The sequence below is a fragment of the Muntiacus reevesi genome, chromosome X (assembly GCF_963930625.1).
Source record: "Muntiacus reevesi chromosome X, mMunRee1.1, whole genome shotgun sequence".
NCBI classification, from domain to species: domain Eukaryota; kingdom Metazoa; phylum Chordata; class Mammalia; order Artiodactyla; family Cervidae; genus Muntiacus; species Muntiacus reevesi.
Genome location: NC_089271.1, coordinates 4,798,543 through 4,826,046, shown reverse-complemented (window position 1 = coordinate 4,826,046; position 27,504 = coordinate 4,798,543). Strand labels below are relative to the sequence as shown.

Genomic DNA, 27,504 nt, shown 5'->3' with positions numbered 1-27,504 from the left:
TCTGTCCTGCGCTCTCATCTGTCTGTCCTCCTCTGTCCGTGCCCAGGGGCCTGGCCTTGGCCGTGGACCCCCTCCTGGCGATCTCTCACAGACGCGTGCCTCGGGGAGCCTTCTGCTCTACATGTCTGCATCCCTGTGGGCGCCCTCGCCTCCCCTTCAGCTCTGCCCATACTTCCCAGTGCCCACGGGCACCCCACCCAGAGGCCACCCCCAAGACCCAGGTTTCACGCTGAGGCCAGACCAGTCTGCCATGCCACGCTCCCCATGAGCCACTTGTGGCCTTTCTGTCTTCTGATCCTCCACTCTCTCTTCTCGACATCAAGTCCTTCCTGCTGGCCGAAGATTCGCGGCCACGCTGGTGTCTTCAGGCCCCGCATCTCCCTCCTCGGGTGACAGTGTTGCCGGGAGCCTTCCCCAAGAACCCTGCTCGCCTCAGCCGGTCCCCTGGCAGGGGGCCAGGCACGCTGTTCCTGCCCATCTTCCCGCGTTTCGTGGCTCCAGGGACCTCACCTCGGGGACAGAGCCTGACCGGCATCGCCTCCCGCCTCCTCCACAGCCCGAGAGAAGAGAGGCAGCTATTTAGACTCTGGTGTGCTCGGGGCAGGTGTGTCCCCCCAGACACGTTGGTGGCGACATGTGAGTGTCGGTGCTCACGTGGCTGAGATGGCACACACAGCCTGGTGTGAGGGTGAAGGAGGCTTTGCCCAGAGGACCCACCCCAGCAAGCGTTTCCCCAAGGGCCCCTGCTTTGCCTTCTCAGAGGAATCTGCACAGAAGCGGGTCCCTGAACACTTGACGTGAGGAAGGGTATCCGGGCCCATAAAAATAACCCTTGACTCTACCTGTCACGGTGCATCTGACTTGCCTTCCCGTGTGCTGGCTTTGCGAGAGTGTCTGTGTGTGTGTGTGTTTATGACACAAACATGTAAGTCATCTCCGAGTCTGCCAGGTGCAGCTGGACAAGCGTGTTCCTCCCCAGAAGCCTGAGCCGTAGCTCAGTCCTCATCTGGTTCAGCCAGTCTGAGAGCAACCTGATGAAAGCATGCAATATCTGACCCTGAGTGATTTCGGGCCAGTTCCACCCCCACCCAGGAGGAACTGTGGCCTGAAGCCGGCAGCCTGGCGCCAACCCGCCCAGTCGGGGAGGCTGCTTGGGGACAGGGCTTTTTGTTGAGATGGCATTTAAGGTCAGCGTGACAGCCAGGGCGGTCTGGGGGATCTCGGTCAGGGCCTCGCCTCGCTTCCTGAGTCTCACGGTCTTCCAGAGGATGCCAGGTCCCCAGGCCAGTTCAGGGAAGGACATACCACTCAGCTGACTCAGTTTCCCTGGGAGCCGGGGGCGGGAAGCCAGTTGTAGTTCAGCTTGCCTCTCGGGACACCGGATTCGTCCTGAGCAGGCCTGTGGGAGGCCTTCCCTGGTGGCTCAGCCGATAAGGAATCCGCCTGCAAAGTGGGAGACCTGGGTTCCATCTCTGGGTCGGGCTGATCCCCTGGAGGAGGGCGTGGCGACCCACTCCAGTATTCCGGCCTGGAGAATCCCATGGACGGAGCAGCCTGACGGGCGACAGTCCACGGGCTCGCAGAGAGTCACACGCGACTCCAGTGTCTGAGCACACCGCCGGGGGCTGTGGGAGCCGGCTGGGTGGCAGTCAGGAAGGGGGGCCCCACGTGCAAATGTGCACGCGCCGAGGGTGGGGAAGAGCCGTGGCCGCCGTGCAGTGAGCGCAGAGGCCTCAGGAAGGGCATCCGGGGCGCAGTCCGCCTCGTGCCAGACCCAGGAATGTAGGCCTCACCTCCTGCCTGCCGCCCGGCCCTGCAGGTGCAGGCTGCCACGCAGGGCAGAGCCCTTGGCGGGGGTGAGCGAGCCCGCGAGGCTGGGACCTGCCTAGGGGCTGTTGCAACCATTCCGGAGAATGAGGCAACGTACACGCACTCTTGTTAGGCCCTTGGGGATCCCCGAGGGCCTGCCGTCTCACCCGATGCGTTCCTGACCTCTGCTCACGTCATCCTGCCTTGGTGTGCACGCTGGCGTGTTCAGGAAGGGCCTCAAATAATCCAGACGGCCAGTTATCAAGTAACCTGAGCGTGTTTTCCCGAGGTGTGAGCGTCACAGTTGTGGCTCTTGCTGTGTTTTTGCTCATCTGTCCCTTATAAGGACCCTGGCATTGGATTTAGGGCTACCCTCAGCCAGGAGGACCTCATCTCAGACCCTTCACTTCATCACGTCTGCAAAGACTGTGATGTTTCCAGAGAAAAACCAACCCCCTTGTGAGTTTCCAGAATGGCGTTCAGTGCTCTTCACATGTCACTTCATCTGGTGCTCATCAGACTCTTCCAGGTGAGGGCAGTGAGGAAGGTGAGGTTGCCTAGGAAGAAACGGAGGGTTGGGGCGGGTAACTCAGGGCTGTGGTCCCCCAGGAGACATCAGTGACCTGGCGAGTGATAGAGGTTTCCCCTTAAAACAGGGATGTCTTTCCCAGTATTACAGTTCATAACAGGAAGTTGAAACCACCCAGGTGTCCATGGATGGGTGGTTGAATGGGTCAGTAGGTGGATGCATGGATGGATTAGTGAATGGATGGGTGGATGGATGGATGGATTTATTGATGGATTGATGATTAGGTGGTTGAATGGCTGAATGGATTAGTGGGTGGCTGGGTAGACAAGTGGGTGGCTGAATGGATCAGTGGGTGAATGGCTGGATGGATGGATGGATTGATGGATGGATAGTGGTGGATGAATGGCTGAATGGATCAGTGGGTGAATGGATGGATGGATGGATGTATTGATGGATTGATGAGTGGGTGGTTGAATGGCTGAATGGATCAATGGGTGGATGGTGGATCGATTGATGAATGGATAATGGGTGGATGAATGGATCAGGGGTGGATGGTGGGTGGATGGATGGATTGATGGATGGATAATGGGTGGATGAATGACTGAATGAATCAGTGGGTGCATGCATGGATGGATTAGTGGATGGATGGGTGGATGGATGTATGGATGGATTGATGGATTGATGAATGGGTGGTTGAATAGCTGAATGGATTAGTGGGTGGAAAGGTGGACAAGTGGGTGGATGGCTGGATAAATGGGTAGGTGGGTGGGTGGGTGGATGGATGGATGTATTGATGGATTGATAAGTATGTGGTTGAATGGCTGAATGGATTAGTGGGTGGATGGGTGGAAGAGTAGGTGGATGGATGGATTAGTGGATTTTAGGGTGTGTGTTAGTTGCCTGGATCTGCTGTGAGAAAATGCCACAGACTTACTGGTTTGAAAAACAACCCAGATGCCCTTTCTCATGGTTGTGGGGGTCAGAAGTCCAAGACCAGTGTTCCTGGGCTGAAGTTGAGGGCTGGTTCCCTCTGTGGGCTCCAGGGCAGAGTCTTGTCGAACCCTGCATTCCTTCCTTATCCTCAGGTCCTCCAGTGCTTCACCTCTAACCATCCTTTTTTTTCTATTACAGGCATTTACAGCCATCCACTTCCCTCCAAGCACTGCTTTTGTTATACCCCATACCTTTTGGTGTGTTGCCTTTGTATTTTCCTTCCTCCCAACCCATCTTATAGTTCCCTTGTAATTTTACCTTTTCACCACTCACCATTTAGGTGTGTATTTGTTTAACTTCCACAAAGTTGTGAATTTTCCAGGCTCTGCTTCTGTGAGTGATTTCTCATTCCGTTCCGTTGTTGATCAGAGAAATTCTCGGCATGATTTTGATCCTTTGCGAATTTATTGAGCCTTGTTTAATGGCCTAGCTTATCGTCTTTTCTGGTGAATGCGCCTTTGTGAATGTGAGAAGAATGAATTTTTTTTTGTCATGTTTGGGTGGAGCATTTCCATAGTATCATAAAGTCAGTTGGTTTATGGTATTTAAGTAGTTCAGTTGTATGCAGCAGTAGTTACCTATAGTATTTAACTAGAGTTTTACCTATGGAGTTTTAAATCTAGTCTGTGTTCCTTGTGAATTTTCAGTCCAGCTGTCTGTCCATCGTTGACAATGTGTCATTAAAAGTTCCCAGCTACTGTGGTTGACATGGATTTCTTCCCTCAGTTTGGTCAGTTTTTGTTTTAGGTGTTTGTGACTTTGTTGTAACTTTCTTACATGATTATAGTTGTTGTATCTTCTTCGTTAAATTAGCCCTGTGTCCTTATAAAATGCTTCTATCGAGCTTTTGTTTCTAGTAGAAAACATTTGTCTTAAGTTTGCTTTGTTGGACGTGGCCAGTGTGGCTTTCTTTGGTCACCGTGTGCATTTAATATCTTCATCCTGTTACTTTCGACCTTTTTGCACTTTTCAACCTTTGGCACATGGTAAAGTGTGTCTTGTAGACTGTATAGAATTAGATTATGTGGTTTTTCATTTTTAATCCATTCTGCCAGTCTTTACTTTTTCAGTTCAGTTCAGTCATTCAGTCACGTCGGACTCTTTGCGACGCCATGAACCGCAGCACACCAGGCCTCCCTGTCTGTCACCAACTCCTGGAGTCCACCCAAACCCATGTCCATCGAGTCGATGATGCCATCCGACCATCTCCTCTTCTGTTGTCCCCTTCTCCTCCTACCCTCAATCTTTCCCAGCATCAGGGTCTTTTCCAATGAGTCAGCTCTTCACATCAGGTGGCCAAAGGATTAGAGTTTCAGCTTCAACATCAGTCCTTCCAGTGAACACCCAGGACTGATCTCCTTTAGGATGGACTGGTTGGATCTCCTTGCAGTCCAAGGGACTCTCAAAAGTCTTCTCCAACACCACATTTCAAAAGCATCAATTCTTTGGCGCTCAGCTTTCTTTATAGTCCAACTCTCACATCCATACATGACCACTGGAAAAACCATAACCTTGACTAGATGGACCTTTGTTGGCAAAGTAATGTCTCTGCTTTTTATTTTTTATTTATTTATTTTTTTGTCTCTGTCTTTAATATGCTGTCTAGGTTGGTCATAACTTTCTTTCCAAGGAGTAAGCATCTTTTAATTTCATTGCAGCAATCACCATCTGCAGTGATTTTGGAGCCCAGAAAAATAAAGTCAGCCACTGTTTCCACTGTTTCCCCACCTATTTGCCATCAAGTGATGGGACAGGATGCCATGATGTTAGTTTTCTGAATGTTGAGCTTTAAGCCAACTTTTTCACTCTCCTCTTTTACTTTCATCAAGAGGCTCTTTAGTTCTTCTTCACTTTCTGCCATAAAGGTGGTGTCATCTGCATGTCTGAGGTTATTGATATTTCTCCCGGCAAACTTGATTCAAGCTTGTGCTTCCTCCAGCCCAGCGTTTGTCATGATGTACTCTGCATATAAGTTAAATAAGCAGGGTGACAATATACAGCCTTGATGTACTCCTTTTCCTATTTGGAACCAGTCTGTTCCATGTCCAGTTCTAACTGTTGCTTCCTGACCTGCGTACAGGTTTCTCAAGAGGTTGGTCAGGTGGTCTGCTATGCCCATCTCTTTCAGAATTTTCCACAGTTTCTTGTGGTCCACACAATCAAAGGCTTTGGCATAGTCAGTAAAGCAGAAATAGATGTTTACATCTAACCTTTTACATATAATGCCACTATTGATAAAAGATTTACATATATGGTTATCTTATTTGTTTTCTCTTTTTTTTTTGTCACAAGCCATCAATTCTGTATTTATTAACTCACATTCTGCTGTAGAGAAGACTTTCGTTGGTCCACATTTATTTTTTTATTGCAGTGTTAGTTCACTGGCAATATTGTTTCAGATGTCCAGCGTAGTGATCTGATAATTGTATAGATTGCACTCTGTGTAAAGTTATAAGATATTGTATTTCCTGTGACTGCGCTTTACCTTCTTGTGGCTGATTTATTTTACCACTAGTAGTGAGCACCTCTCAGTCCCCTTCATCCACCTTGTGTCTCCCCCACCCCTCTCCGCTGTGGTGGAAGTAGTTCTCTGAACTGTGTCTGTTTCTGCTTCATATTAGTTTGAAATTTGACCGTTTGCAACAATAGGGGTGGATGTAGAAGGTAAATCAAAGAAAGACAAATCCTGAATGATTCCATGTATCTGTGGAATCCAAAAAAGAAACAGATCTATGTCTTTTCCTTTCCTTCCCCTTTCCTCCATCACCGCCTTCTGTTATGGTAACTAGGTATTTTCTTGTGTACATTTTAACTGTTTATTTCTCTGAACTTTTTTGGTTTTTAGTTATTTTCTCAGTGGTTGTTCTCTGTATTACAGTTACCAACTTATACCATCTAGTGTGCATTAATACCAGTGTAATTTAAATAGTATATGAAAACCTGGCTCCTATGTATCTCCTTTCCTACCCTTCTTTGTGGTGTTATTGTCCTAAAGATGAGTCTTTACACATGATGTATACTTTATCTTTATATATGTTATGTGCCCATCGACACAGATTTGTAATTATAATTTTATGCAGTTGTGGTTTAAATCAGATTGAAAAAATGATCCACAAACAAACAACACATTTATCTTGTCTTTTAAGTCCCCCAAGGGCAAAAATCACCCTGATTATAAGTCATCACTTTAAGGATTGGAAAAAAAAAAAAAGTGTTACCACATCACCATCTATCGGCTCATTTTAAAGTGACTTTGGATAATTTAGAAACAGTGCCAAGGGAACTGGTGAATTGGTGATTGGCTAATGAATCAAGAGTGTAAAACACACTGCATACTGAACTGTTCGCACATCTTGCCTGCCGATCTTTTCCAAAACAAAAGATACAGTAAAAATTTACTATGATTCTTTGGTTGGATGCCACCTTCAAGTTACAACTTTGGTCTGATAAGTGCTATTCAAGTATAGAAAATACTGTTGACTGAGCTTCACCGACTTAATGGACGTGAGTTTGAGTAAACTCCGGGAGTTGGTGATGGACAGGGAGGTCTGGCGTGCTGCCGTCCATGGGGTTGTGAAGAGTCGGACACGACTGAGCGACTGAACTGAACTGAACTGATCAGAGAAATGGATACAAAAACCATGAGCTGACTCTAGTAGTAGTTTCAGTTTGACCTTCTGAGAAGCCTTTCTGGAGAAATCATTGACTGTCAGTTGATTCGCTATTGGTGTTTTCTGTGGGCTGCATGGTTGGGAGGGGTCACGTACTCTGAATATATTCTTACACTGTACTTTGTGAATGCACTTTGGTGTGTAAGTTGGTGGCCGGAACCCACACCTGAGCCCGCCGTGGGGGCCCAGTCATTTTCAGATGCCCCAAGTGTAAGGATGGCACCATTCCCGAGTCCTCCACTCTCATGCCTAGCCGCTGTCCTCAGACCCACTGTGGCCCCTCACGAAATGACGTGCTGATGGACTTTCTTAAACTTTATTATGTATTGTGAGGAAAAGAGAAAATAATTCTTGGCTCATACCCACACCTGTTAAAGGAAGTAGCTTATAGTGCCACTGAACCATACTAAATGCTAATCAAAAGATTAGCATCAAAAATTGCTAATCAAAAGTTTCTCCTGAGAAAAGATCACTCGGTTAAATCATTACCAATTGTCATTTAAAGGAGTTGCGTTTATTGTTACTCCTTCGCAGTTGGAAGCTGGCTAGCTTTCAGCCACAAGAAACAGTCCATCAAACCCTTAAATGCTTGTCTTCAAAGCCTCCGAGAGCAAGCAAGCTCCTAATTTGAAGCAAATATTACCGGGCCTCGTCATTTCACGCTTGTTAACTACTCATTTCAGTCTTACATTCCTAAACACAAGGAAGTTGCTGGCTCTTGCAGGCAAGTGCGTCGGTAGAGGTTAAACCGCACGGACTAGACAGGCTTCTCCCGTCTCTTCCGTGTGTGCAGACAACACGCCGTGCCGGCGGCCCCGAGAGGAAACACCAGAGTGTCCCCAGGCGTGGCCATGAGCGCTGTCTGGTGGAGGCAGCCTCTGTGACCTCCCCATCCTGTTTTCTCTCTCTGCTCCCCAGAACGCCGGGCCCCTCTCTCTGTGGCGTCTACGCCATCTGCCACCATTCCAAGGTCTGAGAGGGCTTCCTCAACTCCCAGGGCCTTGGGGTCAGCACAGGGCTATGTATCACTGGGTCTCAGTGGAGAAAAATACCCTGATGCACATACTGCCTTTTCAGTCGCTCGTTCTGCAAAGCCTGCTCTACCTTCCCAGCTGACTTCCCTTTGTGGTTTTGGTCAACAAAGTCAGTGAGCTTTTCAGTCTCAGTCACCATTGTTTAGTCAGTCGCTCAGTCGTGTCCGACTCTCTGCGGCCCGTGGACTGCAGCACGCCAGGCTTCCGTGTCCTAAATCATCTCCCGGAGTTTGCTCAGACTCATGTCCGTTGAGTCCGAGATGCCATCTGGATGTAGAAGCTGGATTTAGAAAAGGCAGAGGAACCAGAGATCAAATCGCCAACATCTGTTGGGTCATAGAGAAAGCAAGAGAATTCCAGAAACACATCTACTTCTTACTTCATTGAGTATGTTAAAGCATTTGACTGCAACCTCTGAGTTACATATTTAACCTCGCAAGAATGTTTGTCTCATTTCTGTTGTTTCAATGCTTCTCACGGAACAGGTGCCTAATACACCTCTGTGTATTTAATACTTGGCGGGGAGAGGTGAACGGAGCTAGCTAGGGAGTGGGGGTCCTGCCACCGGCTGGGAACATGCGAGGGTTGGCTTGTGGAGGGTCAGGTCGCTGCAAGCAGACAGGGATCACGGGGTTGGGCACACAGGATTCTGTGCCTGTTTCTTAACAAATATTTGTGAAGCTAGTCTAATGTGCTGGGAACATGTGATAGATAATTTTGTGAATGGATTCCCATTGGGTACCGCTTTTTTTTTTTTTTTGAATGGAACATTTGGAACAAGGAACTCTCTAACCTCTCAGATCATATGGCCCTTGCCATTGCAGGAGCTGTGGACGGGAGAAAGCAGAACTTGTAGCTGCCTCTTAACACACAGAGGATCCCTAACGGCCCTGCTCTTAATTCACAGAGGATCCCTAACCTCCTTCCTCTTAACTCACAGAGGATCCCTACCCACCCTCCTGTTAACTCACAGATGATCCTAACCACCCTCCTGTTAACTCACAGAGAATCCCTAACTGCCTTCCTCTTAACTCACAGATGATCCCTAACTGCCTTCCTCTTAATTCATAGATGATCCCTAACTGCCCTCCTCTTAATTCATAGATGATCCCTAACTGCCTTCCTCTTAATTCATAGATGATCCCTAACTGCCCTCCTCTTAATTCATAGATGATCCCTAACTGCCTTCCTCTTAATTCATAGATGTTCCCTAACTGCCTTCCTGTTAATTCATAGATGATCCCTAACCTCCCTCCTGTTAACTCCCAGATGATCCCTAACAACCTTCCTCTTGACTCACAGATGATCCCTAACTGCCTTCCTCTTAACTTACAGATGATCACTGCCTTTCTGGTAAACTCCCAGATGATCCCTAACAACCTTCCTCTTAACTCACAGGTGACCCCTAACCACCTTCTTTTAACTCACAGAGGACCCCTAGCTGCCTTCCTCTTAACTCACAGTTCAGTTCAGTTGCTCAGTCGGGTCCAACTCTTTGTGACCTCATGGGCCGCAGCACACCAGGCTTCCCTGTCCATCTCCAACTCCTGGAATTTGCTCAAACTCATGTCCATTGAGTTGGTGATGCCATCCAACCATCTCATCCTCTGTCGTCCCCTTCTCCCACCTTCAATCTTTCCCAGCATCAGGGTCTTTTCCAAAGAGTCATTTCTTCGCATCAGGTGGTCAAAGTATTGGAGCTTCAGCTTCAGCATCAGTCCTTCAATGAATATTCAGGACTGATTTCCTTTAGGATGGACTGGTTGGATCTCCTTGCTGTTGCCTTCCTGTTAACTCACAGCAGATCCCTAACTGCCTTCCTTTTGACTCTTAGAGAATCCCTAACCTCCCTCTGCAGAGGCGATGCTTCACCCCCTAGGGGCTCCAGCCGGTGAGGCTGGGCCCGGCACTTTGCTCAGGGCTCTGCACAGATTCTCCACTCAGGTGACGCAGACGCCCAGTAGGCGTATCCTTGTTCTTGCACCCCCAGCATACACATAGGTTAGCCGAGGCCCAGCTGGGCCCTGAACACAGGTCCCCAGCTCCCCGCCGCTGGTGAGCCACAGAGCAGGGCCTCCAACCCAGACTGCCAGCCCCCACCTGAGTCCTCGGGAGCACCCCGGCCTGCCGGCAGAGGCTGCTCCCCGTGGTCCCCACCCCCCTGGCAGAAACCACAGGTCGGGGACGGAGGCCAAGGACACACCTGCTTCCTCCAGGTGTGGTTCAGAGAGGAAGATGGGGTGTGCAGAGAAAGCAGGTCTTACCCTGCACGCTGGTAACTGAGCGTCTGCTTGAGGTGTTTTGCTATAAAACAATGCAAGTCCCGGTTGTCCAACTGAATTATAAGTGGGGAACTACCCTCCCTCCTTCCCGTCTTCATAGGATAAAACACAAACTGATACTGTTCTCAGAGGCCGGGATAAATACGTGTAAATACGTCCTCTGTGATCAGAGCTGGACTCAGTACTGTGCAGTGATGGAACCTCAGCCCCAGACAAAGTGGAGAGCAGCTCCAGGCGTGCTGAGGCCTTTTGTGGTAACAGCTCCATGCCCCTAAAGGTCAGTGCGTGCACATCCCACCAGCTGGGGGCCCAGCCTGCAGCTGGCGAGGGTACACGTGGTATTTTCTAGCACGCCAGAGGAGGGGAGCGTCCTGTGTGGCTGTGGCTCGTTGCAAACCACGTGCGAGCTTCCCGTGAGAGATAACCCAGGAGCCAGGCGCAGAGCTCGGAGCTTTGGAGGCCGCGTGTGCATGGGGCAGTGGGGCACAGCTACTGCGCGCTGCTTCCTTTGAGTTATTCTTTTATTTTTTAATGATCTTATTTAGTGCTGGCCGTGCTGGGTCTCCCTTGCCCTGTGGGCTCTTCTGCAGTCATGGTGAACACGGGCTGCTCTCTAGCTGTGGTGCTCAGGCTTCCGTCTCTTGTTGCAGAGCGCGGGCTCTGGGGACCTCGGGCTTCCGTAGTGGGGGCGCACGTGGGTTCAGTACTCCAGGCTCACGGGCCCCAGAGCACAGGCTCAGGAGTTGTAGCGCACAGGCTGAGTCATTCCACGGCATACGGGATCCTCTCAGACCAGGGATCCAACCCGTTTCTCCGGCATTGGCAGGTGGACTCTTGACCGCTCAGCCACCAGGAAAAAGACTGACTTCATTGGAAAAGTCCCTGGTGCTGGGAAAGATTGGAGGCGGGAAGAGAAGGGGACGACGGGTGATGGTTGGATGGCATCACCGACTCGATGGGCATGAGATTGGGTAGACTCCGGGAGTTGGTGATGGACAGGGAGGCCTGGTGTGCTGCGGTTCATGGGGTCGCAGAGTCAGACACAACTGAGCAACTGAACACCACCACCACCAGGGAAGCCCAGTGCTTCCTTTTATTTTAGCTTCTGGGAGAACTTTCCCCTTCGAAGCACTGGCCCTTTCATTGATTGTATGCTGTCATCCACTGGTGTACTCTTTGCCGGATCTGAGGCATTTTATCTATGTGTTAAGATCCTTGCTTATCTCACCGAAGGTTTTCATCAAAATTGTGAGGAAGAGTTAAGTGACTGCACAGTCTTCTACAGATTCATAATCCCACTGTTCTAGTCCTTTTAAGTGAAAAACACCAGCTTTAAAGAAACACCATGTCACGCGTTTTAAAAGAATACAGCTCTTTTCCGTCTTTGGAATTTGTCTTTTCTCATGCTTGTTTCTTCTTCCTCCTGCGCTTGGCTCATGGCACGTCCTGAGCGGTGCTCCGTGCCCAACCTCTGCTGTTTTTCTTGGCACTCTGCGTGCTTTCCAGACCCATCGGTCGTTCCTCACTCGCTCGGTGCCTGCGATGTCTCGTCGGTCTCTCTCCCAGCTGCTGGAAGAAGTGTTCACAGGAAGAAAGTAGAGTGTACACAGGCTCCCTGCCAGGCCCTGCCTCTCCACGCCTGCAGAGCCCTCCCGGTCTTGAGGGAAGCAGGATGTGAGCAAGCATTCATTCGATACGGACTCCTCATTGTCCCCCGGAGGCGTGGGCCAGCCCTGCCCTCTCTGCGGGGACTTCTTCAGGGAGAGGACAGGCGTGGGGTGGGGTCTGGAAGAAATCTGAGCCTCTCAGGTTCTGATGCAAACACTGGCTTCCTCCGCCAAGGAGCCCAGGAAGACTTAAGTCTCACCTTCCTTTGTCCCAGAAAGGAAACCACAGCAGGGATCTGTCACCCAAGCCCTGGGTCATGCCTGAGCAAGGGCAGGCAGGTGTGTACCGGGATGGAGGGCTGAGAGCTGCTTGGTAAGTGTAAGTGTTCGTCGCTCAGTTGTGCCCGACTCATTGCAACCCTGTGGACTGCGAACCACCAGGCTCCTCTCTCCTGAGATTTTCCAGGCAGATATACTTGAGTGGGTCGCCATTTCCTTCTCCAGGGGAATCTTCCCAACCCAGGGATCGGACCCAGGTCTCCTGCATTGCAGGTGGATTCTTTACCGACTGAGCTACAAGGGATCTGCTTGTGTGTCTCTTACGGTGCCCCCCCAACCCTCACCGTCTCCCCAAATCCAGCCCATGGTAGAAAAGTGAGGACCTGGATAGTTAAAGCATTGAAGATGAGTTTGCACTTGATACGCAGCAATATGTGGTTTCGCCTTCAAAAGCAGAGGAGAAAGCAAAGCCCTTCTCTGCTGCTGCTCCTTGTCCAAGGCTGGGTCCTGCCGCCACCTGGCCGAGTGTCCAGGGCCCCTTCCTTGGAAGCGGGCTGCCGGCAGGGAGGATCAACCAGAGCAGAGCGGGTGAGGAAGGGCGGGTCAGCTGCCTGGAGATGCTGACGGGGGCTGGGGGAGAGGGGGTGGTCTCCTGGGCCTGAGCCCTTTGCCACAAAGTGTAGAATCAAGTTACCTTGCAGGGAAACCCTGCTGCTGCACGATCGCTGGGGGTGGGTGGCGGAAACGGAGAACTCGGGACTTGTGCCTTCCTCCTGGGAGCTGCGGGCGGGCGTCTCTGCTCACACGGGAGCGTCGTTCAGAGCCGCACGCGCGCCCACACGCTCCCGCCGGGCGTGATTCCAGGGGGCGCGGAGCACTCGGACGGTCCCTCGCGGTGGAGGCCCTGCACGCAGACTGCAGCGCGCACGCTCGGGGTGCTCCATCAGGACGCCAAGTCTCGTAGTGGTCAGGCTCGGCGGGACGTACCTGTCAACGGAGAAGACGCTGGAGCCATAACGCAGACATTTCGGGGCTTCCCTGGTGGGTCGGCGGTTCAGAATCCGCCTGCAGTGTGGGAGACGAAGGTTCCATCCCTGGGTCCGGAAGGTCCCCTGAGGAGGAAATGGCAACCCACTCCAGTATTCTTTTTTTTTTTTCCCTAAATAGTTTATTTTTGTCTGTACCGGCTCTTCCTCACTGTGGAGGCTTTTCTCGTTGCGGAGAGCGGGGCCTACTGTGTAGATGCGGTGTGTGGGCTCTATCTTCCGGAGCACAGGCTCCAGAGCACGCAGGCTTCAGCAGTTACGGCACAGGGCTCCGTAGTTACAGCTCCCGGGCTCTGCAGCCCAGTCTCCGTCAGGGCTTTAGTGGCTCCGAGGCAGGTGGGAATCTTCCCCAGTCGGGGCTCGAACCCATGCCCCCTACATTGGCAGGCGGACTCTTTCACCACTGAGCCGCCAGGGAGGCCCCCACTCCAGGATTCTTGCCTGGAGAATCCCACGGACAGAGGGGCCTGGCGGGCCGCGGTCCACGGGAGCGTGGCATCGGACGCAAGTGCGCACAGACAGCCTTCCTTTCCCTCCCACCCTGTGAGGTTGCAGAGCAGCAGAGGGCAGGCCGCCGGGGCACCGTGTGGTCCTCCGATCCCACCAGCGTCCCCTGCACATCCACAGGCCGCCCCTTCCCCCCAACCCCCCGAGAGCTGTCTGCCCGGAAGGCGGGCTCTGCGCGCCGTGAACACATCCCTCACCGCCGCTGTGTCTCTGCGCTCTTGTCTCCGCAGATACCGAGCGGCTCTACTCGGTGGTCTTTGAGGACATCTGCGGGCGCTACGGGAAGAAGTACAGCTGGGACGTGAAGTCGCTGGTGATGGGCAAGAAGGCGCTGGAGGCGGCCCAGCTGATCAGAGACACTCTGCAGCTCCCGATGTCCGCGGAGGAGCTGGTGGAGGTGAGCCAGGCCAAGCTGAAGGAGGTCTTCCCCACGGCCGCGCTCATGCCAGGTGAGGTCTCCGGAGCGCGCTCGGGGCTCTGAGCGGCCGCTCTCAGCATGCGGCCGGGCGCGCTAGCGTTCTCCTCTCCCCTGATAACCTCTCGGAAGATCCCCTTCCCAGTAAGGCTCCGAGGGACTCGTTAGCGACTTGGGAGGATGCTGGCACGTGCTGTGGGCTTTCGCGGGTGGCCCAGTGGAAGAGAACCTCTCCGTTGGTGCAGCGAACTTAGGTTCAATTCCGGGGCCGGGAAGATCCCCTGGAGGAGGCTTGGCCACCCACTCCAGTGTTCTTGCCTGGAAAATTCCACGGACAGAGGAGCCTGGCGGGCTAGAGTTGAGGGGGTCACAAAGGAGTTGGATGTGACTCAGTGACTAAACAATAACAGCATTATGTGCTTGTCATTTTTAAGCTTTCTTAACATAAATTCTTCTCTCGCATCCCTGAGGTCTGAAAACATTTGCATTTTGTTTGTCTCAGTGTGACCTAGAGATCACATTCCTGAGAGAATTGCTTCCCAGTTTCAAATAGGTGGCCTTTGCTTTTCACAATCAGATAGCGAATTCATGTTTCACCAGCTATGCAAACTTGAACATGTTGATGATAGGCAAGCAGCTAAATCTCCCTAAAGCAGTTTAAAAAAAAAAAAACTTATTTTAAGAGTTAAAGGTGTAATTCAGTTCTAACATGTTTGTTTGTGTGGCCTTTACTTGTTTTCCTTTCAGAGGAAAGATGACTTTTCTCCCCTGGGGCTTGTTAGCTGAAGATGGAACAACAGAACTGCCTGCTATTTCTTACTATAAGTGAGAAGGTCAAGAATGTTCTAGGTTACAGGGACAAAAATGGCTTAAAAATGGAGTGTTATTTTAAGATGCTTCTAGGAAGAAAGGTGAATTCCTCAGTCTTTAGAATCCCTGGTGCTCAGGGAGAAAAAAGTTTACAGTCACAGCAGTAATTTTGGATTCAAAATGGTGTTAACATGAGTCATAGTCATTTTTGAAACATGTGTAATTATCTACGTTTATACATATATCCAGAGGGGCAGATTGACTGTCCCCTGGAACGAGTGAATTTCCTGGAAAGGGCCTTGCTATTACTGCTGTGTGGTGTTATAAAGAAACCGTGTGGGCTGTCCTTGGGTTACACACACACACACCCCTATACGTCACACAGGCATACACATGAATGTCACACACATACGCAAATATTCATCACACACAAACACGTCGCACACATACCCACGTTTGTCACACACATACACATGTATGTCACAGAGATACACGTGCACACACACACGTACCTCAGCATATGAGCACAAACACCGTGATACACACACTCCCTTCACCAGCTGCCTTTCTGGGCCGTTTGCGCACATTGGCATGCTAACAGGCGTTAATGACGGAAGCACAGCTATTAATCAATGTCACAAGAAGCACTTAGTGAAAAGTTTACCATCTTACCCATTGGTAAGTGTGCTGGTTGAGCGTTCAGAATGTTCAGATGGTTGTGTAACCAGCAACGGCATCCATCTCTCTCCACCTTGTACCTCGCGGAGCTGGAACTGTGTCCCCAGTAAACCCTAACTTCCATCCCTTCCTCTGTCTGTCTCTCCGGCTCTGGGGACCTACCCTTCTACTTTCTGTCTCTGTGAATTTGAACTACTCTCGGTATCTCACATGGCACTAGTGTTAAACAGTCCCACCTACCAGTGCAGGAGATGTGGGTTCAGTTGGTGGGTCAGGAAGATCCCCTGGAGAAGGGAACAGCAAAGCCACTCCAGGATTCTTGCCCGGGGAACCCCATGCACAGAGGAGCCTGGCGGGCTACAGCCCATGGGGTTGCAGAGTGAGACCTCACTGAGCGAGCATGCAAACACAGGTGTCTCACACAGTATCTGTCCTTTTGTGACTGACCTCGAGGTTCATCAGCGCTTTGCTTTCACATGTTGTAGCATGTGACAGGATTCTCTGCCTTTGAAGACAGAAACATACTCCGTTGTATGGATGGGCCTCACTTGGCTTCTCTCTTCATTCGTCAGTGAATACTTGGGTTGCTTCTTCCTCTTGCGTACTGTGAAAACCACTGCTGTGAACATGTGCATACAAATACCTCTTCAAGACCTTGCTTTTATTTATTTTTTGGGGGGGGGGGTACAGTCCCAGAAGTGCAATTATCAAATGATAAGGTGATTCTCTTTAGTGTTTTGACGATCCCCCCAACTATCTTGTATACTGGCCGTGTCATTTTATTCTTCCTCCAACAGTCCACCAGGGTTCAAGTTTCTCCACATTCTCACCAACTCTGGTTATTTTCTCTCTTTTTGATAGTAACCATCCTAATGTGTGTGAAGCCATTATCTCTTGGTTTTGAATTTCTTGAATAATTAATGATACAGAGCATTGTTTCTTGCTGTTAGCCATTTGTGTGTCTTCTTTGGAGAAATGTTTATTCAAGTCTTTTGCCCATTTTTTGATAGTTTTTTTTTTTCTTTTTGAGTCCTAGGAATTCTTCATGTAATAAATTCTACATACAAACCACTTATCAGCTACTTGTTTGGCAGGTAGTTCCTCCCATTTCAAAGGTTGCTTCTTCACTGTGTTGAGTGTGTCCCTTGATATCCAAAACTTTTTAAGTTTGATGTACTCCCATTGACTATTCCTGCTCTTGCTTGTGTTTTTAGTATCATATCCAAGAGTTAAAAAAAATCCCGTGTTGTAATGCTTTCTTTCTGTTTTCTTTTAGGAATTTTGTAGTTTTAGCTCTTACCTTTAGGCCTTTAATCCATATTGTATTAACTTTTGTCTATGGTATAAGGGTCCAGCTTTGTTCGTTCCATGTGGATATCTATGTTCCCAAACACACTTTCTTGAAGAGACTGTCCTTTTCTCTGTTGAGTCGTCTTGGACGCCTTGTTGAAAGGTCACCTGGGCATTATACCTGTGGAGAGTTATTTCCAGGCTCCGTATTTGATTCCATTGGTCTATATGTCTGTCTGTATGTCAGCACCAAACTGTTTTGATTACCGTACCTTTGTAATGTGTTTTGAAACCTGGAAGTGTGAGATTCTCCAAGTTTGTTCTTCTTTTCCAAGATAGTTTATGTCTATTCAGGTTCCACTGAGTCCGTATACATGTTGGCATTGATTTCTGTATTTCAACAAAAAGTGCCGTTGGGATTTTGGTATGGATTCCTCTGAATCTGTAGATCACTTTGTGTACCATGGGCACAGTAAAAGTTATCAGATCTTCTGGCCCATGGATATGGGATGTGTTTCCAGTTTATTTGTGTCTTTTGTTGTTTATTCTACCAGTATTTTGTAGTTTCAGCATTACAGGTCTTTCACCTTTTATTTCTCTTTGACACAGTTTTAAGTGAATTTGTTCAGATGTTCTTTTCAGATTTTTCATTGTTCGTGTGTAGAAATGCGGCTGGCTTTTGTATGCTGATTTTTGTCACCTGCGGTTTTGCTGAAGTTTATTAATAGCACTAGTAGTCTTATGTATATGTGTGGAATCTTTAGAGTTTTCTACCTTTAAGACCATTTCACGTGCAAATAAATGACTTAACTTCTTCCTTGCTGGTGTGGATGTCTTTTATTTCTTTTCCTTGCCTAGTTGCTCTGGCTAGGACTTACAGAGCTATGTGAAATAAAAGTGACAAGAGAAAGCATTGTTTTCTTGTTTGTGATTGCAGAGAAAGCTTTCAGCCTTTTAACACTGAGTATGATGTTAGCTATGGAATTTTGTATATGGCTTTTATTATGTCGAGGTCCTTTTCTTTTATTCCTAGTTTGAGTGTTTATATCATGAAAGGGTGTTGAGTTTTTTCCAAATGCTTTTTCTGCATCAGCTGAGATGATCCTTTGGGTTTTGTTCTTCATTTTGTTAATACGGGGTGTCGCATTGATTTTTTTGTATGTTGAACCATCCTTAAGACTCCAGGAATAAATCCCTCTTCTTCACGGTGTGGAAGAATCCTCTTAACATGCTATTTAAATAAGTTTGCTAGTATCTTGTTGAGTGTGTTTGCCTCAGTTTCTGTCGTTTCTTTGTTTGGCTTTGGTGCCAGGGTAATGCTGGCCTGAGAGGATGAGTTTGGGAGTGTATCGTCCTCTTTTAATTGTGGGGAAGAGTTTGAGTACTATTTGTGCTAATTCTTTACAGTCTGGTGGAGTTCTCCGGTAAATCCATTTGGTCCTGTTTTCCTTGTCGGACGGCTTCTGATTACTGAATTAATCTCCTTAATACTTAGAGGTTTGAACAGACTTTGTTTTTGCTTTGATCTCCATAGCCTGTATATTTCTAGCAATTCATCTGTTTCTTCCAGGTTATTCACTGTGTTTGCTCACAGGTTTTCACATTATTCTCTTTGAATCCCTTTTACTTTTGTGCCATTGGTTTTAATGTACTCGCTTTCATTTCTAGTTGTATTTATGAGCCTGGTTTTGTGTTTTTTTTTTTCCTTACTAATCCAGCTAAGTCTATATCATTCATATTTGACATGGAGTCTCTTTCATTAACATACAAAGCACCCTTGATGGTTTAGGCACACAAATATCCTCTTTCTTCTTTTTCTACCCAAGCCTTTCAGTTGGTTTTCCTTCAGAATTTTGGTGTTTCTTTTTTTTTTGTCTAAGATATGCTTGAGACATGGTGGTGGTGGTTTAGGTGCTGAGTTGTATCCCGACTCTTGGAGAACCCCATGGCTCATAACCCACGACTTATAACCGGGCTCCCCTGTCAATGGGCCTTCCCAGGCAAGAACCCTGGAGAGGGTTGCCATTTCCTTCTCCAGGGGATCTTCCCAACCCAGGGATCCAATCCATGTCTCCTGCTCGGCAGGCAGATTCTTTCCTGCAGAGCCACCAGGGAAGCCCATACTGGAGATATATTCTACTACAGTCCCAAGAAAAGGATGTCTTGTGCAGCTAGCCTGGTAGTCTGGCCGGAATGCCAACAAGTCTCTCATGAAGGCTGCTCGGTGATCCACTCCGTGTAGTATCCCCATCTTGTCTTCCCCAGTGACCAGGTATCATTTAAATGATACCCAGACCTGGGTAATCACTGAAGAGAACTGAGCCCCAAACCCAGCTCCGGCACAGAAATGAGACAAGAACTTGTTCTTCCTAGACAGTTAAGTCCTGCTGAAGTCGCCCGGAAGGCTCTTCTTTGTCTCTGCACGTATCACATGCCAGTCACAGACACAGGAAGGGCAGAGCTCTAGTTTCTACTCAGAAAGACGTGCTGCACCCCCGAGTTCCCGTCTATGCCACCTTCCCCCCATCGCCTCTTTCATGTGAGCCAAAGCTGGGTTCCACCACAGAGGTGACCTCCCTACCATGGAGTCAGGGGAGTGGTGACCGTAGCCAGAAAAAGTGGTCGCTGCCCTCTCTGCAGATCCAGGTGTTCCTCTTGTGCCCATGCCGCTTTGATTCCGTCACGCAGCTGAGGATGATAGAGTTGGGGCCCTTGACTTCGTTTCTTTTCCTTCTGCAGGTGTTTTCTGGTGGGGCATTTTCGGCTGGGTCAAGGCACATTGAGCCCATGAGAGAAAGCAGCCTCTCTGTAGGGAGGGTGTTATTATGAATTCTGTATCCTTCATTTTGGAGGATGAAATGGCAGCCCACTCCAGCATCCTTGCCTGGAGAATCCCCACAGACAGGCGGGTTGCAGTCCATGGGGTCGCAGAGAGTCGGACACGACTGAGCGACTAACACGGACGTCCTTCATTCTGACGCCGCAGCTCTGCCTTCAGCTGAGCGCTGTGGCCCAGCAGGTCCTTAGTGCGGAAGGGAGGGCAGGTTGCCGGGGGAACAGACCCTGCCTTAGTGATGCGGGAGGTCTGCCTGGTCCGTCACCAGGGTGACCGGCTCCCCTAATTGTGAGGTGGGCATGGCTCTGCCTGGGTCCCGCCTCACCGAGGGTCGGGCTGGCCCGTGCGGCTTGGAGGCCAGGCACGGGTGACTTGATTACCTTCTCATGAGCTGTGGACACCTTTCTTTAAAATGGGCTGTGTGTACTGCCCCGTGACATGGACCCCTCAGGAGCACAGGTCCACCTCCACCGTGGAGTGTTGCCTGTGTGTTGCCCGTGGGCACAGGTCCAAGGTGGAGATGAGTCTGACCCGAACTGGTCCTTGCTGGGGCTTGGAAGTCCTTTTTTTTAAACTTTTTATTTTATATTGAGGTATAGAAGATTAACTATTATGACAGTTTCACCTGGACGGTGAAGGCACTCAGCCACACATGTGCATGTATCCACTCTCCCCCAAACTCCCCTCCCATCCAGGCTACCACGTGACATTGAGCAGAGTTCCCTGTGCTGTCCAGCAGGTCCTTGCTGGCTCTCCATGTTAAACACAGCAGTGTGTCCATGTCCATCCCAGACTCCCTGACTGTCCCTTCCCCCATCCTTCCCCCTGGGAACCATAAGGTTATTACAGAGTATTGAGCAGAGTTCCCTGAGCTGTCCAGCAGGTCCTTGCTGGTTCTCCATGTTAAACACAGCCGTGTGTCCATGTCCATCCCAGACTCCCTGACTATCCCTTCCCCCATCCTTCCCCCCGGTGACCATAAGGTTATTACAGAGTATTGAGCAGAGTTCCCCGTGCTGTCCAGCAGGTCCTTGCTGGTTCTCCATGTTAAACACAGCAGTGTGTCCATGTCCATCCCAGACTCCCTGACTATCCCTTCCCCCATCCTTCCCCCTGGTGACCATAAGGTTATTACAGCGTATTGAGCAGAGTTCCCCGTGCTGTCCAGCAGATCCTTGCTGGCTCTCCATGGTAAACACAGCCGTGTGTCCATGTGCATCCCAGACTCCCTGACTATCTCTTCCCCCATCCTTCCCCCTGGGAACCATAAGGTTATTACAGAGTATTGAGCAGAGTTCCCTGAGCTGTCCAGCAGGTCCTTGCTGGTTCTCCATGTTAAACACAGCCGTGTGTCCATGTCCATCCCAGACTCCCTGACTATCCCTTCCCCCATCCTTCCCCCCGGTGACCATAAGGTTATTACAGCGTATTGAGCAGAGTTCCCTGTGCTATCCAGCAGGTCCTTGCTGGTTCTCCATGGTAAACACAGCCGTGTGTCCATGTGCATCCCAGACTCCCTGACTATCTCTTCCCCCATCCTTCCCCCTGGGAACCATAAGGTTATTACAGAGTATTGAGCAGAGTTCCCTGAGCTGTCCAGCAGGTCCTTGCTGGTTCTCCATGTTAAACACAGCCGTGTGTCCATGTCCATCCCAGAGTCCCTGACTATCCCTTCCCCCATCCTTCCCCCTGGTGACCGAAAGGTTATTACAGAGTATTGAGCAGAGTTCCCTGTGCTGTCCAGCAGGTCCTTGCTGGTTCTCCATGTTAAACACAGCCGTGTGTCCATGTCCATCCCAGACTCCCTGATTATCCCTTCCCCCATCCTTCCCCCCGGGAACCATAAGGTTATTACAGAGTATTGAGCAGAGTTCCCTGAGCTGTCCAGCAGGTCCTTGCTGGTTCTCCGTGATAAACACAGCAGTGTGTCCATGTCCATCCCAGACTCCCTGACTATCCCTTCCTGCCATCAGGACAGAAGTACTTTTGTTCAGTATGTCCTGTAAGCATTTACCACATTCCTTAGTGATGAAATATAGAATGTAAATCAGCCAAGGGTCTAATTATTTTCTGAGAATAGACATCTTCTTAACTGTGGCAGAAGTTTTTGACAAGAAGAAATCCTGAAATGTATGTGGTTTTACACAGGAGAAATTTTGACACGGAATGTAAGGAAACCGTCAGAGCAGTGTTCCCCGTGAAGGGTGCTGGTAACCTCCGGTGCATTTTCTTTCTAATTATTGTTTTTTATTTTAAAAATTACCTCTCTAGTTTTGGCTACGCTAGGTCCTTGTTGCTGTGTATGGGCTTTGTCTAGCGGAGGCCAGCAGAGGCTACTGATTCTGATGCGTGAGATTCTTACTGCAGTGGCTTCTCTTGTTGATAAGCACGAGCTCTAGGCCTTAGCTGTCTCACAGCCTGTGGGGTCTTTTCTTCCCAGCCAGGGCTAGAACCTCTGACCCCTGCGTTGGCAGGTAACCCCTGGAGCACCAGGAAAGTCCACCTCCACCGTCTTGTGGAGCAGATTGCTTCCGTCACAGGTTCTTGGAGATGCATGACGGGAATGTGTTTGGGTATCATTTAAGCAGGAGAAATTTGGTTTGGAAAGCCACTCAATAAGGTCAGTGGTTTTCAATGGTGTGAAGTCCCCGAGAAGGTGTCCTGTTGCTGTGGCTCTCTGCTCTTCCTGCTCTTTTTCCCTGGGGGTGGGGGTGTGGGGGGATTTCCCACGGAAAAGGCCAGGACGTGACTCTGGGGCCTCTGGAGGGGACTGGGACAAGGCCCCGCCCAGGACTGCTGGCCCGTGTGCACTGCCCCGTGACTCGGGGAGCACTGGTCCATCTCCATCGTGGAGTGTCGCCTGGGTGTTGCCCGTGGGGACAGGTCCCAGGTGGAGACAGGTCTGACCCGGGCAGGTCCTTGCCAAGGCTTGAAAGTCACTCACACCAGGACAGGCTCGGAAGTCACTCGTGCTCCTCTCCGGGAGCGCCCTAAAGACTACAGCGCAGCCACCCAGCAGGCAGCACTTTCCCTGGGGGCCGCCCTGGGCCCAGTCCACCCAAGCCCCTTTCTCTTTGGCCAGGCGCCCGAGCCTCATGTCTGTTTCCACCCGTCTGCCTTTCGCTTTTCTGTTTCGTTCTTCATTTGTCTTGCGCCTTTAGTCCCCCATGGCCATCAGCCGGCGTGACCATCTCCCGCAACCCCACTTTGTGAATACGCCTTCCACCATCCTGGCAAGAAGGCACTCACTTTCTCAGGGTTGCTCTGTAACTTCCCCCTTCCTTTACTTAACCGTTATGTGCACCTGCTGCTGAGTGGGTGCTCAGGGAGACGCAAAAGAAAGGTCTCCTTCTCCACGCAGTCCATAATCAAGGTAGGACACACGCATCTCTGTTCAGTTCAGTCGCTCAGTCGTGTCTGACTCTTTGCGACCCCGTGGACTGCAGCACGCCAGGCCTCCCTGTCCATCACCATATCCTGGAGCTTGCTCAAACTCATGTCCATTGACTCGTAGAGTTGACTAAAATGCCTTCATCTTTTTTTTCTTATACATAAATAAATTTCAGTTCTTATCAGGTCAGTTCAGTCGCTCAGTCGTGTCTGACTCTTTGTTAAACCACGCACTATATAGTCCGTGGGATTCTCCTGGCCGGAATATTGGAGTGGGTAGCCTTTCCCTTCTCCAGGGGATCTTCCCAACCCAGGGATTGAACCCAGGTCTCCCGCACTCCAGGCAGATTCTTTACCAGCTGAGCCCCCAGGGAGGCCCCCATTACTTACTGTTTAACAGGGATTCCCAGGTGGTGCTAGTGGTAAAGAACCTTCTTGCCAGGTTCAATCCCTGGACTGGGAAGATCCCCTGGAGAAGGAAATGGCAGCCCACTCCACTATTCTTGCCTGCAGCATCCCATGGACAGAGGAGCGTGGTGGGCTGCAGTCCCTGGGGTTGCAAAGAGTCACATACAACTGAATTGGCTTAGCACGCACACACTGTTTAGCCATTCAGGGTGCCTCCCTCCAGACCATTTCTTAGGAAACTCTGTGATGCATGTATACACACACACACACACACACACACACACACACACACACACACACACACACATGTATCCCTTAAAGGAATTAAAAAAAAAATAAATTTCACCACCATCCAAAGCAAGTAAACACGTGATGCACAGAATGAAAATCCTGAAATATTTAAATTACGTTGCTTGGCCGTTTCTATAGGAAGACACAGGTGTTAAGGCAGTGAGAGCTTTTTTTGGGGGCTTGTATATGAGGTGAGTCTCCTTCATGAGCCTGAGGAGCGGCAGGGTCTAGCAGAGAGCCAAGTCCTCCGCGTGTTCTCACGTGTGCCTGCGTGTCAGCCTCGGGTCATCTTAGCACCTACAGTTTACAGGCGACGCTCTACCGTCCTGCGAGGTGTGAGTAACCCGCCCAGAGACGCTCAGAGCTGCCCTCTGGCTGGTAGGGGCTCCAGTCTGCAGACCGCCCTGTATCCAGGGCAGGATTTGGAGAACAGGCCCGTCAAAGGCAATGACCCCTCACAGGAAGAATCCCCTTCCAGGCTGGGCCACGCCCCAGAGCCTGAAATTTCCACCTGCCCCACTCTTTTTTTTTTCTTTTTGTTCCCATTTATTTTTATTAGTTGCAGGCTAATTACTTTACAATATTGTAGTGGTTTTTGCCAAATATTGACATGAATCAGCCATGGATTTACATGTATTCCCCATCCTGAACCCCACCTCCCACCTCCCTCCCTATCCCATCCCTCTGGGTCTTCCCAGTGCACCAGCCCCAAGCACTTGTCTCATGCATCCAACCTGGGCTGGTGATCTGTCTCACCCTTGATAATATACATGTTTCGATGCTGCTCTCTCGAAACATCCCACCCTCACCTTCTCCCACAGAGTCCAAAATTCTGTTCTGTACTTCTGTGTCTCTTTTTCTGTCTTGCATATAGGGTTATCGTTACCATCTTTCTAATTCCATGTATATGCGTTAGTATACTGTAATGGTCTTTATATTTCTAGCTTACTTCACTCTGTATAATGGGCTCCAGTTTCATCCATCTCATTAGAACTGATTCAAATGAATTCTTTTTAACGGCTGAGTAATATTCCATGGTGTATATGTACCACAGCTTCCTTATCCATTCATCTGTTGATGGGCATCTGGGTTGCTTCCATGTCCTGGCTATTATAAACAGTGCTGCGATGAACATTGGGGTGCACGTGTCTCTTTCAGATCTGGATTCCTCAGTGTGTATGCCCAGAAGTGGGATTGCTGGGTCATACGGCAGTTCTATTTCCAGTTTTTTAAGAAATCTCCACACTGTTTTCCATAGCGGCTGTACTAGTTTGCATTCCCACCAACAGTGTAAGAGGGTTCCGTTTTCTCCACACCCTCTCCAGCATTTATTGCTTGTAGACTTTTGGATAGCAGCCATCCTGACTGGCGTGTAATGGTACCTCATTGTGGTTTTGATTTGCATTTCTCTGACAATGAGTGATGTTGAGCATCTTTTCATGTGTTTGTTAGCCATCTGTATGTCTTTGGAGAAATGAGTGTTTAGTTCTTGGGCCCATTTTTTGATTGGGTCATTTATTTTTCTGGAATTGAGCTTCAGGAGTTGCTTGTATATTTTTGAGATTAATCCTTTGTCTGTTGCTTCATTTGCTATTATTTTCTCCCAATCTGAGCACTGTCTTTTCACCTTACTTATAGTTTCCTTTGTTGTGCAAAAGCTTTTAAGTTTAACTAGGTCCCATTTGTTTATTTTTGCTTTTATTTCCAATATTCTGGGAGGTGGGTCATAGAGGATCCTGCTGTGATTTATGTCGGAGAGTGTTTTGCCTATGTTCTCCTCTAGGAGTTTTATAGTTTCTGGTCTTACATTTAGATCTTTAATCCGTTTTGAGTTTATTTTTGTGTATGGTGTTAGAAAGTGTTCTAGTTTCATTCTTTTACAAGTGGTTGACCAGTTTTCCCAGCACCAGTTGTTAAAGAGGTTGTCTTTTCTCCATTGTATATCCTTGCCTTGCCTCCTTTGTCAAAGATAAGGTATCCATAGGATCGTGGATTTATCTCTGAGCTTTCTATTCTGTTCCATTGATCTATATTTCTGTCTTTGTGCCAGTACCATACTGTCTTGATGACTGTGGCTTTGTAGTAGAGCTTGAAGTCAGGCAGGTTGATTCCTCCAGTTCCATTCTTCTTTCTCAAGATTACTTTGGCTATTCGAGGTTTTTTGTATTTCCATACAAATTGTGACATTATTTGTTCTAGTTCTGTGAAAAATACCGTTGGTAGCTTGATAGGGATTGCATTGAATCCATAGATTGCTTTGGGTAGAATAGCCATTTTGACAATATTGATTCTTCCAATCCATGAACACGGTATGTTTCTCCATCTGTTTGTGTCCTCTTTGATTTCTTTCATCAGTGTTTTATAGTTTTCTATGTACAGGTCTTTTGTTTCTTTAGGTAGCTATACTCCTAAGTATTTTATTCTTTTTGTTGCGATGGTGAATGGTATTGTTTCCTTGATTTCTCTTTCTGTTTTTTCATTGTTAGTATATAGGAATGCAAGGGATTTCTGTGTGTTAATTTTATATCCTACAACCTTACTATATTCATTGATTAGCTCTAGTAATTTTCTGTTAGAGTCTTTAGGGTTTTCTATGTAGAGGATCGTGTCATCTGCAAACAGTGAGAGTTTAACTTCTTTTCCTATCTGGATTCCTTTTATTTCTTTTTCTGGTCTGATTGCTGTGGCCAAAACTTCCAAAACTATGTTGAATAGTAGTGGTGAGAGTGGGCACCTTTGTCTTGTTCCTGAATTTAGGGGAAATGCTTTCAATTTTTCACCATTGAGGGTAATGCTTGCTGTGGGTTTGTCATATGTAGCTTTTATTATGTTGAGGTATGTTCCTTCTAGTCCTGCTTTCTGGAGAGTTTTAATCATAAAAGAGTGTTGAATTTTGTCAAAGGCTTTTTCTGCATCTATTGAGATAATCGTATGGTTTTTATCTTTCAGTTTTTTAATGTGGTGTATTACATTGATTGATTTGTGGATATTAAAGAATCCTTGCATTCCTGGGATAAAGCCCACTTGGTCATGATGTATGATTTTTTAAATATGTTGTTGGATTCTGTTTGCTAGAATTTTGTTAAGGATTTTTGCATCTATGTTCATCAGTGATATTGGCCTGTAATTTTCTTTTTTTGTGGCATCTTTGTCTGGTTTTGGAATTAGGGTGATGGTGGCCTCATAGAATGAGTTTGGAAGTTTACCTTTTGCAATTTTCTGGAAGAGTTTGAGTAAGATAGGTGTTAGCTTTTCTCTAAGTTTTTGGTAAAATTTAGCTGCGAAGCCATCTGGTCCTGGGCTTTTGTTTGCTGGAAGATTTCTGATTACAGTTTCGATTTCCTTGCTTGTGATGGATCTGTTAAGATCTTCTATTTCTTCCTGGTTCAGTTTTGGAAAGTTATACTTTTCTAAGAAATTGTCCATTTCATTCAAGTTGTCCTTTTTTTTGGCATAGAGCTGCTGGTAGTAGTCTCTTATGATCCTTTGGATTTCAGTGTTGTCTGTTGTGATCTCTCCATTTTCATTTCTTATTTTGCTAATTTGGTTCTTCTCTCTTTGTTTCTTAATGAGTCTTGCTAATGGTTTGTCAATGTTGTTTGTTTTTTCAAAAAACCAGCTTTTAGTGT

General features: G+C 48.6%; 1 protein-coding gene across 1 annotated transcript in view; it reads left to right on the top strand.

Annotated features, from left to right (window-relative positions):
* The window catches only part of PUDP (pseudouridine 5'-phosphatase), a 69,435-nt gene that overhangs the window by 11,044 nt on the left and 30,887 nt on the right, over positions 1-27,504 (top strand). The window contains exon 2 of the mRNA XM_065915793.1: positions 13,988-14,206. Within this exon, the coding sequence (XP_065771865.1) occupies positions 13,988-14,206 (219 nt within the window). The remainder of the gene's footprint in view (positions 1-13,987; positions 14,207-27,504) is intronic.